Source organism: Solanum verrucosum, unplaced genomic scaffold (assembly GCF_900185275.1).
Source record: "Solanum verrucosum unplaced genomic scaffold, falcon-dt-bn FXZP01000085.1, whole genome shotgun sequence".
In the NCBI taxonomy this organism is placed as follows: Eukaryota; Viridiplantae; Streptophyta; class Magnoliopsida; order Solanales; family Solanaceae; genus Solanum; species Solanum verrucosum.
This window is the reverse complement of record NW_026019839.1, coordinates 3480623-3495238: the sequence shown is the minus strand read 5'-3', so window position 1 is coordinate 3495238 and position 14616 is coordinate 3480623. Positions and strand designations below refer to the sequence as shown.

General features: G+C 33.0%; 2 protein-coding genes across 3 annotated transcripts in view; one reads left to right on the top strand and one right to left on the bottom strand.

The window, feature by feature from the left end:
• LOC125815516 (DNA topoisomerase 3-alpha) overlaps positions 1 to 5049 on the top strand; it is a 52485-nt gene extending 47436 nt beyond the window's left edge. For both annotated transcript variants that reach the window (XM_049495014.1, XM_049495006.1), the window contains 3 exons: positions 3508 to 3669; positions 4216 to 4336; positions 4818 to 5049. In XM_049495014.1, coding sequence (XP_049350971.1) covers positions 3508 to 3669; positions 4216 to 4336; positions 4818 to 5040 — 506 coding nt within the window. In that variant the 3' untranslated portion in view covers positions 5041 to 5049. The remainder of the gene's footprint in view (positions 1 to 3507; positions 3670 to 4215; positions 4337 to 4817) is intronic.
• A 3698-nt stretch (positions 5050 to 8747) lies between these two features.
• Positions 8748 to 11176, bottom strand: LOC125815635 (remorin 1.4). The gene is made up of 4 exons (XM_049495160.1): positions 10959 to 11176; positions 9741 to 10604; positions 9501 to 9582; positions 8748 to 9029 (listed from the first exon to the last, which is right to left on the bottom strand). Exons 2-4 carry the CDS (start codon positions 10490 to 10492, stop codon positions 8817 to 8819), a joined length of 1047 nt encoding a protein of 348 aa, XP_049351117.1. The 5' UTR covers positions 10493 to 10604; positions 10959 to 11176; the 3' UTR covers positions 8748 to 8816.
• Positions 11177 to 14616: the final 3440 nt, after the last annotated feature.

Genomic DNA, 14616 nt, shown 5'->3' with positions numbered 1-14616 from the left:
TGCATCTCTCCAAACTACTTTTCATATTTAATTTGCGTAGTACTATGGATTTTTCCGAACTACTCTTTCATATCTGAGTTGCATAGTACCGTGTCTTTTTGGTGACTCCTCATATTTGATTTGCATATTTCTATTCGTCTTTCCGGTGACCCCTCAAATCTAATTTGCGTAGGGTTGTGCAATCATTCCGACCCTACCCATATAATTTCTCTTTTTCAGTTGGGTCGTGCCATCATTTTGACCCTACCCATATAATTTTATTTCTTAGATTGTGACTACTTTAAACCATCAAATCTAATACTCCGACATATGAGCATGTTTCAACCAGTTTTTCGGTGACTTTCTTGTTTAATATCGACTCATCTATTGATTCCAACACGATCCATATACTTTATACTAGATTTTGAGCAATTTTCGGCAACCGCTACATTGAGAAGAAGTCTATATGGAGCAACCACCTGGTTTTGTTACTCAGGGGGAGTCTAGTAGCCCTGTATGTCGATTGTGTAAGTCACTCTATGGTCTGAAACAGTCTTTGCAAGCTTGGTTTGGGAAGTTCAACACTGTAATTTTATCACTCTGTGTTTTATCGACATTATGCATCAAATTCAGTATTTCATGAGAAGACCAAGCATATGATCGACTGACATTATGCATCAAATCCAGTATTTCATAAGAAGACTAAGCACATTGAGATTGACTGTCAATTTTGTGAAGTCAAGTGATCATGCAGATATCTCAGCAATCCCCTCGTCGGTCCTCGTATTAATTACATTTGTAACAAGCTAGATACATATGATTTGTATGCCCTAGCTTGAGGGGGAGTATTAGAATAAGTATATACAATCCTACTTAGAATTGGAATAGAAATAGTAATAGGAATAATGTGTAGTGTCCTACTTAAAAAAGGATTGTATTGTAGTGTCCTAGTTGGAAAAAGAGTCTATTGTAGTGTCTATAAATAGGGTCTCTATGTAATAATGTAGATACAACAATTCAATAATATTGTTTTCCTATATTTCTCACAGTTCCATTACAAATGGATTCCCCTCTATTTATACTACTAACTTAGAGGCTAATATGTAAATAATAATTGTCAAGCAAGTCCCTACATATTTACAAATAAGTTCTTCTAGAATTCTCTACATAACTAAAATATTCTAGGGACCTTCTATGCAATTCTATATTCTTCCATGAAAAGTCTCCATATTTCTCTAGAATATTCCTTGTTCTTCTAATGTAAGTCTTCCACATGGACAAATTTATGCCATGTGGTGTTTGAGTGGCATGATGACGTGGCGGGTAATGACAGTAGGCTTCATAGGGAATAGTCACTTGTTTGGAAGAGAATATTGTAAGGAACCCCGAGAATCATGACTTGCTTGGGAAGATATGATACCAACAGTGGAGGAGACATAATTTTTACGGAGGAGGTTCAAATTATAAAAAAATAAGTACAAAAAGATTGCATGATGATAAATGGGGCCGGGCAGCGAAGGACAAAACTAACTTCAACTTACCCAAATTTTAACTCACCTTGTCATGTCTCTTTTATCAGTTCTTCCTACTTTTTTCATGCTCCATCAATTCTGTTTAAAAGTTCTTGTGCTTTCTAAAAGGGTAAATTTGAAAAAAAATAAAATTAATACCTTCTTGATTTCTTACAAAATTACTTATTTTGGAACACATTGAAAAGGCTAGAAAATCACTTAAAAGAGAATAGAGGGAGTAGAAAATCATTTGAATTGATAGAATTCGTTTTTTGAATTACATGGTGTTAGTTTTTGAATTTTATTTGAAACAGATTTTTTTAAATTTGAATTGAAGAAAAATATTTTTAAAAAGATAAAATAAAATAACTCACCAATTTTTAAAAAATGATAAAAATAAATATCATAATGTTACTACTCCCTCTATCTCTATTTACTTGTCTATTTTTGACTTGGCACATCTATTAAGAAATTAATAATTGACATAGTGAGTTTACCATTTTACCCTTATTAATTGATAGAATTCCAAAATCAACTTACTCATTAAAGAGGCTCTACCTTTTTCGAAAACATTAACTCTCTAAATAAATTGAAGGCATAATAGGTAAAAAAAATATATTGTATTTTCTTGATTTGTCAAAAATGACAAGTAAAAAGAGACAAGTAAAAGTCAAAATTGGACAAGTAAATAGGGATGGATAGAGGGAGTATATGGTCATAATATTTTTTTTATGTTCTTCGAAACCTATTTGCTACAGGTGACTCATTTCCTTTTATTTTGTACACTTTTGTTATTGGGAAAATTGTGTAGAGAAATAAAATTACAGTTGAAGTATTTTTTATTTTTTGATAAAGGTAACCATATTACAGTTGAAGTACTATTATGACAGTTAAATTTGATGTGTCTAAACAAATAAAAAAAATATTAATTAAGCATAAAAGATAGGATGATAGAAACAAGTAACGAGCCTTACTTATACTGATGGGAAAGAAATCTGGAAAATGGTACTTTAATGGCTGAAAGTTGTAGGCAACGACCAAACCAGAAAAAAAAAAAGAAGAAAAAAGTACTGCAGTGACCAAGAACTGGAACCAGTCAATTAGCGACCTTGGGAAATTTTGAACCCCCTTGACCATTGAGTCAAGCTTCTAAGTAGTGTCAAAGAATCAATACATAAGTAGTATATGTACCTAGCAATCAAATTTGACCTTATATATAGTGTAAGCGAACGGGGTTTGGATGAAACCCTTCCACCCCCTAACTCCGCCCTTGGCTACCGGTCATAGTTACGAGTAGGATCTTTTGTATAGAGGTGGACATCATCTAATCATCACAACAATCAATACAGCTCATTTTCGTTTCATTGAAATTCTTTTAAGCTTTCTTTGCAAGTTTTCTTATAACTTTCCATAAATATCTCATTAGACTAAATGCTAGACATAATTAGGTTCTCTTACACAAAATTTACCAAGTTCAAAAAAATAATAATTAGGTTCTCTTACCCAAAGCTTCTGTACATGACTTTCAAAATTACTGACTTTCAAGAAGTAAAACTAGAAACCCCTTAGTCATGATGAGTAACAACAAGAATAAGGGTTGAAAGAATTCATAATTTACTTTGAATATAAAAGTTTGAAAGAATAATCGTGTTCTTCGTTCACAAAAGTAAGAAAATAAAGAGAGAAATATTGGAACTACAACTCGTTCAAACTAACTACCAAAGCAGTCTCCTTGTCAACATTAATCATCTGACTTTCATTTAGAAACTTTGTCGACTATTTTGGCTGCCACCTGCACTTGCTAACCAACTAAAACTTTTAACCAACACGTTTTTGAGTAATCTATTTATTTTCAATCTAACGATTTAGTTAGGAAAGACTGGTGATTGCATAATAATCAAACAATCTGAGACTTTTGGTATGAATATCATGATTTGTTTGTTGCTGTAGGAACTTAATTTCCCAAGTGATATGCTTGTCTCCTTAGGACTGACTGTAGCTGGGGTTCTTTTGCCAGGCAGAGGACGTGGGAACCCTACAGCATCCAGCAGTGCACAAAGAGGCAATTCCAGAGCACAAAGTTCTTGTGCATACTGCAGGCAAACAGGGCATTTGTCAAATGATTGTCCTTCACAGGCTTCTCGTGGTCGCACTGCTCGGGCTCAGGAAGTTGACAATGGTTTGGTGCTCTTCTGTTACCTTATCTGTATATCTTGTGTACAATGATCAACACCTCCTGCAACTTTCCCACCCTCTTTCTGTAGCCATAGTTGAATTTGGGAATGAAGCAGAAGTTATCACTTTGTCCTTTGGCCACCATATTGGTCTTTGAGTATGAGAATTGAAATATCCTTGCAATTTGGGTTATTTAGCTGTTTATATCCCTTACCAACGTAAGGATGTTCTCCAGTTACATTTACTCTCTAGTCTTTCCACTTCTCACCCTATCAATTAGAATATTGTTAAAGCAACTAAAGAATACATGAAGTGATACTGTGAAAATAGAATTCAAAATGTGAAAAATATTGGTCTGTGATGTGATATAGTATTTGTTCCTCTCTGTTGTTAATTAAAATGACATTGTTGACGCCTTTGTAATAAGCAGGACAGGCGTACATTCAGTGGTGCATTCTCTTGAGAAAGTCATGTGCATTACATGCACCACCTTATGTTGAATGTTACGATCCTTCAATAACTTTATAGTTGATCCCTTCTGACAATGCAGGAGAATCTTCAATCCCTTGTAATTCATGTGGAGCACCTTGCATTTTGCGCACTGCCAATACTGCCAACAACAGGGGAAGAAAGTTCTTTTCATGTCAGTCACAGGAGTGCAACTTTTTTGTGTAGGGAAAACTAAATTTCAACATGAGTTTTTATATTTATACATGGTTTCCACCTGCAAACTTACTATATGTAAATATTTTCTATCTTGTTGTACCTCCTCTCTCCAATTCTTGATTATAATATGATCCATGATCTATCACGATGCAACCCTGTAAATGCTGAGAACTAATTATAGTTCTTCACCAATAAGCTGCCTCAGACATGTCATAGTTGACAATATCATAATCTGTTCGGCAATCTGTAAAACACTGTCAGTCTATCTCACTTTAATAGCTACACTCATTTACAAATAGAAATCACATCATCATACTGCTATAACTCTTTTATGTATTGGAGGTAATTACTATTCAGGAAGACGAAAAAATTGAATTGCTAACATTGGAACTTCGTTATAATTGCTCCGACCTCTGTATTACTCAGTTCTTGATTACGTTAAAGTAGTTTGTTTAGTTGATACACCTTTTTTTATCTGTACTACAGATGGGAAGATAATCTCAATGGAGGAAGAGCAGAGCGTGCAAATACTTCTGCATCCACTAGCAGCGGAAGAGGTGGCCGTGGTCGTGGCCATGGCCGTGGCCAGAGTGGTGCACATTCCAGTAATGTGTCATTTGTGTCGGCAACAGGTGAACCAATAACTGGCAGATGTTTTATTTGCGGTGATCCAGGTCATTTTGCTAACGTTTGCCCACGTCGTGGTTGATGAATTTTGAACTCTCTTGCATTAAAGGTGTTCTCTTTGAATGGCAACTCTTTAACTCCCAGAAGTAGTATTCCTTTTTATAGTACCATACTACCATTATATGTGATCTTGGTCATTGCAATGTGCCTAGCAAGGGAGATGATGCACTCACTCAGTCACTCTAATTGATGGTCTCTTCTAAATAGGATGTGAACATAATGCCTATTTTTGGTGTATATTGCAGTCTTGCGATGCTCCTTTACTTTGTTCAGTAGTTTTTTGTTGTGTGTGTATGGAGAGATTTTCTTGGAGTGAGATGGTAAGCTTGGCCTCAGCGACTGGTTCGTTATCTCAGGATCTCCTAATTTACCTTTGACCATTGAATGAACTATTCGGGTCTAATACTTGTAGTTCTAGTTGTGGGAAGTTACCTGAGGGACATGTAAAACTTCCCATTGAAATTCACTAAAAAGATCCTTAATGAAATTCTGAAAGCCATCATAAAACTGACTAGAGTTTATTGAACTGTTTGAAAGAGCTTTAGGTTCCAATTCTTACTAGCAAAACTGAATTGAGTTTGCTTTTTTCGTCCCTTTCTTTTTTATACTTGTTACTTTTGAAGAAATACGTCTACATTCGCTTTTTAGAGTATTTATATCTTTCAGTCTCGAGCGGGTGTGCAAATAGAAATTCAATCTTTTACCTCATAAAAATAGGGATAATTTCATAACAGAGCAAACTTCAGCTCTCTAATTAGAGATAGTTTTAAAAAAAATATCAAACATATACTTAGGTTTTATAGCACTCAAAATATAACTATGTTTTTTGATAAATTTTTGGAACTTTCACTATAACTATTAATGATAATTATGATTCAAATGGTAACTATTTATGAAATTTCCTCTAAACATAACCAGGTAAGTCCAAATCCAAGTGGACTTATTTCACTTATAAGCTCAATCATAGGGTTCATGACCTCTGAAAATATTTCAATTTAATAATTAGTAATGTTACTGCAATAGATAACTAGTAATGAGTCATTCCTAGATAAAGTGGATGACTAGCAACTTTCAATTGATCAAAGAAATACATCCATAATTCTTTACCGATTGACTATTTTCACCTAACAATAAAATCTAGAAATGTTCCTCACTTCCAACCTTAAGGTTGTGAGTTTGAGTCACTAAGGATGCAAAAAGGTGCAAGATCTTGGGTGAGAGGTAAACAACAACAAAAAAAAAAAAAACAGTTTTGACAAGAGGGAGTTACTCGGATGGTAAGCACCATTCACATTCAACCCTGAGGTTGTGAGTTCGTGTTATCAAAGGAGTGAAAAAGTGAAAGCTCTTGGGGGTAAGGGTTAAAAAAAAATCTTCAGTCTCTTTGTAACGAGTCCACACAAGTACTATCTACTAATTTTTGGTATGTATAGTGCATGTATATTGAGTTATGTATTATATGATTTATATAGTAGAATCTTGAATAAAATATTATACAAAATCATAAGCTTCTAATAAAAAAAACGAACAGTAATATGAATATCCTAAAAGAGTACATTTTTTGTGAAGAGACTAATGTGGATCTATCATATGATGATGACTTGTTTGTCGATGTCACAATAATGGATCTAGTTTGAACCTATGAATGCATATTATAATTAAAATTTAAAATCTGAAGAGATCAATTGTTGAAATATATTAAATATTCATCTAATTTATTTCATTAATTTTAGACATTTCAATAACATAATTGAAAGGTAAATATATGAGTCCAACATTGCCTATGGTTACAAATATTTTTGGTCTCAAGTTATTTTTACGGATACATAGAAATTATTATCGGATAATAATAGTAGTATTTTATAAAAACTCTATGAAAATACGGATTCGAATCACTTTTTTGTTGTATAAGTCATTTGTTTTCTTTCCAAATTTTATAAATTATTCTGAAATGTTTATTTGGTTGTGACAATTGATCATTGTTATCTTTTTCTATATCTTCCTATAAAACCCCAAATAGAGGAATATATACATAATATATATTCTATCTAAGATTTTCAATTCTCATATTTGTGAAGTTATTCGTGCAAACTGATCTTTTAGTTTGTATGTTATAAAATGTTATTTATGCAAATTTTGTTTGCTAAAAGTTACATGTACTTTTTTGATAATTTTAATGTGCATCGATTTCAATTGTACTAAATTACATGAAATTTGTAGAACATTAGTATCATTACCTTCTAAGTTAATTTGAGATCAAAATGAAATTATCCATTAAAACGGTGGATTTATATCAATTTATCTTTGGCACAATTATTTAAAAGAAATAGTTGATCCTTATTGGTTTCTTTAATACAAACTAATTTATGTTATGAAATATAGGCTAGCTGGATTTGATTCAGCTATTCCCTCTGTCTCATATTAGTTGATCATCTTATTAAAAATAATTATCTCATATTAGTTGCCACTTTACTAAATCAAGAAAGCTGTAATTAAAAATTTCTTATATTATAAAGTTACCAGTTTCAAAAAAAAAAACTCTTATATTATTCTTGTAAGTGTTCACATTTATTTGTAAAATTCTCAAGAAAATTTATTGAAGGAGAATTAGTAAAATTATCTTCTTTAATTTCTTAATATACGTGTAATAAGGAAAGTAATCAACTAATATGAGACGAAGAAAAATATTTCTTATTCCATTATTTTTATCTTGGACCGACACCGATATGAATTGTGTAAGAAAAAGTATGTGATATAATGTTATAAATTAAAACTCATACTTAATTTATAAGTTATCACTATAGATTTTTTTTTTTTTTAAAAAAACAACTACTATTAAGAATGATATAATTAAAAAAATAATACATGAGTATATTTTGTAACGTTGAGAAACCTTGGAAGTTGTCAGAGTGTAACGAGGGGTGCGGATTCCAAGAGAGAGTAAAACAGTCCCCATCTGCATCTAATGCTAACTTTGACAAACTTTTGACTAAAATAATTGACATATACCATCGATATAATGATTTACTTCTAAAAGGGCGTATATATAAGGTATAATAATCTCAGAAATAATTATGCGTTTGGTTGTAGGTATTAGACGGTTCTGAGGTTATTTATTCACCATTTATATCTTAATAATTCTGAAATAACTTGTTCCTAATCAAATAATTTTGATCAACATAGATTTTGTCACGATCTAAAATTAGAAATCGTCATAGCACCTATGTTCTCAACCGATAGGTAAGCTAATCCAATATTTTTACCGATTTAATTAAATAAATAAAAATAGATAAATAAGCGACAAATAGTATATCCCAATGTTAAGTCTTTCAAAAGTATGAAATGCAGAAAAACTAAAATATCATTCAAGATTTGATTCTTCAATCTACACATCTAAACGTAAAAAATACCATATCTAAATACTAAATCGATAGAATAAACTAAGAGATAGATGAAGGTATGGTCCACAAACTCACATGACAAATACTTTTTAATAGTTAAAAAACAAATCACAAACCAATTCATTAACCAAACACATTTCGACATTACTCCCTCCTTTCCACTTTGTTAAAAACATTATATTTTTATTACATAGTTTTTGTTAGAAGAAGAATGACACTTTTTTTTATATATATTTCCTTAATTGATGAGAGATGTGTATGGCCACACAAATATCATCACAACATTTTGGTCAAATAAAAGACATTTGCACATAAGATTTGGAACATGTTAAGAAAGAAAGTTACTAGTACTAATAGTTAGTAAATGTGAATATAGGTACATAAATGGATAGTATTATTACCAACAGAAAGAAGAAGGTAACTTAAAAGAGAAAGAAGAAGGAAGATGACCAGTCCTCCTTATATAATCTGCCTTTTCTGATGTCTTCACAGCTTTTTCATTCAACTCTGCTTCTGCATTACCTCTTTTCTCTTCTGCTATTCTTCTTGATGCTGCCAATTTGTTTTTGTACTTCTCCTCTGCCCTTGCTTTAATTCTCTCTGCCTTCACCTGCAAAGACAGTCGATAAAGTTCAGTGATCATACGTGAAAAATAATAATTTTAGTATAGGACATAGGGAAGTTGATTATTTTCAAAAGTTACATTGATATTAATAAGTTCATACTTGGTGTAACAACAACAACAACGAGAATACATCGCACAAGTGAGGTCTGGAGATAATAGAATGTAAGCAGAACTTAGAGGCTCAGTGAAATCCCATAAGTGGGGTCTGGAGAGGATAGAATGTAAGCTGACCTTACCATTACCTCGTAGAGGTAGAAAGGCTCACTGAAATCCCACAAGTGGGGTCTGGAGAGGGGTAAAATGTGCGCAGACCTTACCACTACCTTGTAGAGTTCGGGAGGCTGATAATTTGCATCTATGAATTTTAAAATATTAAATCCGCCTCTAACAATAACTCAAATAGTTACCATCACAAGCAAGAACATATAGGGAATGCAAAGGATTAAGATATATTACCTCCATTCTTTTCATTTCCATTTCAGCTTTCCTCTTTTCATGATTTTCCCAAGCTTGTATTTTCACCTCTTCGCGCTTATACCTGCATATATTTGTTATTACTCATATGATCAAATGATTAAAAGTTGTTAATAAACACTTTTAAGTGCTGAAACTAGTTTTATAGATTTTGACAAAAGTGTTGAAACTGATAATGAGTACTAATTCCGAATCAGTGAGGCAGATTATCGAGTACATTACCTTGCCATATACTTAGCGCGTTCAGCCTCATCCCACGCCATTGCACGAGTCTCGAGTGGATTAACCTTGTTGGGATGATCTGTTTCCTTCTTAGCTGCTAATTCATTGTCAACAGTTTCCTCTACATCACGAACAATTCGTGTTGTCCCTGCATTTCCCCTGTTCTGACCAATGTTGGCAACAATTTGACCATTTTCGATTGTCCCATTTTGTCCCCTAATAGGAGTAGAAGATCCTGATGATATTGGGCTTCTTACCGCTGGAGTTGTTGCTCTAATTGGTGTTGCTGTTCTTGATGGTTCTTGGCTGGCAATTGGTGTCATTTCTGTTCCCATATCCCTAACACATATCGATCGAACAACGGATGCAGAATTATTCTTATTTACTCTCCATATTGATTCATCACAATCAACTTTCTTTGTTTCAACTTCAAATTGAATCATACTAGAATCTCCTTCATCGTCACTCGAATACTCTTCTTTCTTTGGAACAGGTGCAATCAACCTTAAATCATCAGCATTCGAGTTTCGAGGTGTGGCTTTCGATTGATGTTTTTCTCCTCTTGATAGATTAACTAACCATTTTTGTGCATCATCCCATTTTGATGGTGTTGGTTTACCTAATGCTGCTGTTCTATGATGAGTCGAAGCTCGATTTGTTCCATGAAACTCAAAATTCATACTACTACCTCCTACAACCTCTTGTTGTTTTTGTCCATAATTCAAACATCCTTTATCCTCTATAGATCTCATTTTCTCACTCTTCTACTTCCCTTACAGACACTTGAAAATCTTACGGAAAATACCTTCTCCACCACGAATACTTCTACTTTTCCAACAATTACCATGGATTTACAAGGCAGATCTACAAATACAAAGTTTTCATCAATTAAAAGTAACACAATACGAAATCAACATTCAACAATTACAAACCTTTTTATGTTTTAACACTTAAATCATATGATAAGTTAAATTAATTGTACTAAATGCAACAAAAACTTATGTTTAGACAAACAAGTGAGACACAATAGGAAATCAACATTCAACAATGACAAACCTTCTTATGTTTTAACACTTAAATCATATGCTAAGTTAAATTAAGTGTACTAAATGCAACAAAAACTTTATGTTTAGACAAACAAGTGAAGTTAATTTAATTAGTAAGAAAAAAAGATAACAAAGTAAAGAATTACATAAACTAAGTTGAAGAGAAGCTGACCATTTACATGTTGAAGAGCAAAGCAGAGAATACTATGGCCTTGGAACTATGAATTTTTGAGATACAAGTTCAGATCCACTCTCAAAACTTTAATACTAAAATACTCTTCATTTGCATGCTACACAAAAAAAAAAAAAAAAAAACTACTCTAGACTATACTAGTGTAAAAATAATAATTTAATACTATTATCGGTATATTTTAACATGTAGTAACAAATAATTACGTACTATTTATAACTATCTGAAAATGACTTGATATTATAAAAAAAAATTACACTATTTCCTTCTGTTTCATTTTATGTGACATTCTGTTCATTTTTTTTTATTTCTCATTCGATATTTGCAGTAGAGCTCTGACTGAATTCAGATCATGCACTGCAGGATCCATTCGGGGGTAGTGCTCCCAACAAGATTTTTTTCATATGCAGAGCTCGAATCTGAAACCTCTGGTTAAGGGTGGAGCAGTCCCACCACTGCATCACAAAATTCTTCTTTTTGATTTATAATTACACAAATATCTAAAAGTTATTTTACAATACAATTTTTTAAAATATTTTTTTTTAATATTATATCAAGTCAAACGATATCACGAGAAAATAATATAAAGGGAAAAAAGGAAACAAAGTTTCCTCTTTCTCTGTAACGAAGTACCAACTCTATTACCTAGAGAGTAGTGCATATTATTCCTAAATATACATAGTGACTTTTGTAACTTACCTCCCACTATTCACTCTCTATGGAATCTTGGGAATAGTTCCAGTGACACCCTAACCCAAAAAACCATACATAAATAATGATTCTTGTGATTTTTTAAGACACTGCTCCACCATATATAGAATAAAAAAAGATAACTCCATTCAATATTTGATTATACATAATTTCTAAATTGTAACGGTTAGTAGCTATAAGTAACAAAAGGCAGCTGTAGACATCAATTGAGAGTGACACTTGGGGTTGGGGGGGTGTACAATATTTAATGTAGATGTCAGTATATGAGTTTTTGGCAGTGTTATATTAGATAGATTGCTAATAAACGAAAAAAAAATTCTGATTTATTTCACATGGCCAGGATGGGCATAGGACTGTGTTATTTGTTTTCTAGACTATTTTTGTGGAACAATTTCTGAAAATATTAAAAGGTTATGCCCCAATTTTTTACTATATATGGAGGTACTCTATTGGGGAACACACTAGTGGATTTAGGATGGGTTTATTGGATGACTTTTTGATTTAAAATAGGTAGGAGAAAATGCATAAGTATTCCTTTTATTTGAGTCAATTTTTTAATTATACACTTAATTTTTTTGCGTTTTATAAAAATGGAATAAACATATCATGAATATTGAGGTGGTCATAGAGAGTGTGTTCATTCTTTTAGAAGAGCGTGAGAGATAAAAAGAAGTTGAAAATTGATTAAGAAAGATTCACATCATAGTCTAGACCTTACGATTAAGATAATTAACGAGAAGTTGATTTATGCAGAAAATAGGTGTTTGCGGATATCATTTACGGCCCGTAAATTGAATCATGGGTCATAGATAGTACACGTGAACTAAACTTTAGAAACTCAATATTTAGCCTGATTTTTATGGATGCGTTTACGGGTCGTAGATCCTTTTACGAGCCGTAGATCCTTTTAGGGGTCGTAGTTGAACTCGTGAGCCGAAGTCCTATAAATTTCAGCCTGATTTGCACGACTGGAATCTACGGTCTGTGGATTAAACCACATATAGTAGATGGCCCTCGTGGATTGAAGTCGAACAACTTTTTAAGTCATGGTTCTTTTGGTCTTTTCTCACTCTTCCTAAGCCTAAGCAACAACGTTTCACCATTCTAAAAGGGGTGTATTTCATTTAGAACCTGGTTTTTTTTTTAATATTCTTCTACACTCGCAACTCTCCAAAACTCAGAACAATCTCAAGCAATTCAAAAGCTAGGATTCCAAGATATTCGAGCAAGTTCTTCCTTTTAATCTCAATCTCTCTAGTATGTAAGGTTTTCGATAAGGGTATTCTTTCACTCTCATGCTTAACTTGATTTGTTTATTTTCAAGAATTCTTACAAAAGTATTAAAAGAAAAGTTAGGGTTTATACGAGATTCATGATTTTCTTCATACGCTTATGTTCTTGACTTATTTACTTCAGTTTCTAAACCTTATTGAACTAGTTTAATTGATTCTATGATTTCTTTGATTTTGATGGCATTTAAGCATGAAATTAGCATTACACAAATTTCAACTTCAATATGGACTATTTGAGATATGATTTTTGAGCTTATTCTCACACTTGATTCAGATAGATAGATAGTTCACCTATTTATGAGCATTAATATATGAACATATTTTGGGAGGATTATTTAGTACCGAGAAGACGTGGACTTATGTTACCACCTAAATATGGACGTGATGACACTTGTCTTTTTCCACCAAGACAAGTCAGTCTCAACCCAACGAAAACGAAAGAAAAGCGGAAAACAGTAAAGATAAGGATAAGATAAAGCGAAAAACTTATTCTTCTATTAAAATCTCAAAGTCTGGTTGTCACATGTACAAGCCACTAAATATATAAGTGCAAAATCACAAAATAAATACAACTCAATCTTTGTTTCTCAAATAGAACAAAGTGTAAGGAAAGGAAAAAAGAGGGTCCGCCGAATGACAAGAAGCTACCTTTTCAAGTCCTTGACGAGCCTCGAGATCAATAGAAGGAGAAAGAGATCACACGAGTTCGGGCTTGAAACCTACACAAGTGTAGAAGCAAGGGTGAGTACCAACAACACGGTACCCAGCAAACAACCTACTAAATAAAACAACTAGCTAGAAAATGAATACCCCTTAAACTCCAATTGAACCTCCTCAAATTACAACCTTCACAAAAATCAGCCCAACCTAGCAATTCTACAATACACGGCTCACAGGCCCAACATTCCCAGTTCAATCTTCACATTCCATAATCAATAAATCAAATAAGTCAATCTCAATGATAAGTAGTCCAGTTACACATAACAAGAACATCAATAACAATTCACAAGTAAGTCACACATAAACATCAAGTGTATTAAGTTACAATGATCATCACTAGCCAGAACCATTTCCCATTGTCTCTACAACACTTGTCGGCAAACACCTCAGCATGATAACACTCACCGACGAGGACCTCAGCATAATAACACTCACCGGTAAAGACCTTGACATAATTACACTCGCCGGGCAAAGACCTCGGTATAATAACACTTGTCGATAAAGACCTCAGCATAATAACACTCGCCGACAAAGACCTCGACATAATAACTCACCACATGGCTCATCATGGTGTTCAACGATCAAAGCACACAAGCAGTATCACACCACATAGAAGAGACAACAATTTGCACAATTCAAATTCACATTCATGTTTTCAAGCATTTCATCACCCAATCAATAAGGGTTCCATTAAGGGAATTCACATCTTCATGTTCAACACATAGCATTTTTTTTATTTCAACCCTTTTTATTCATTTAGATGTGATAAGTGGACAATTTAACCCTTCACCTCATCTCCATTACTCCTAACACACAGGCAATGAAGAAAGCATACGAATTCAACTATAATATAAGGTTTAGATAACCACTTGCCTTAAATCAATCAACAATTACTCCAATAGTTGAGTCTTCTCTTT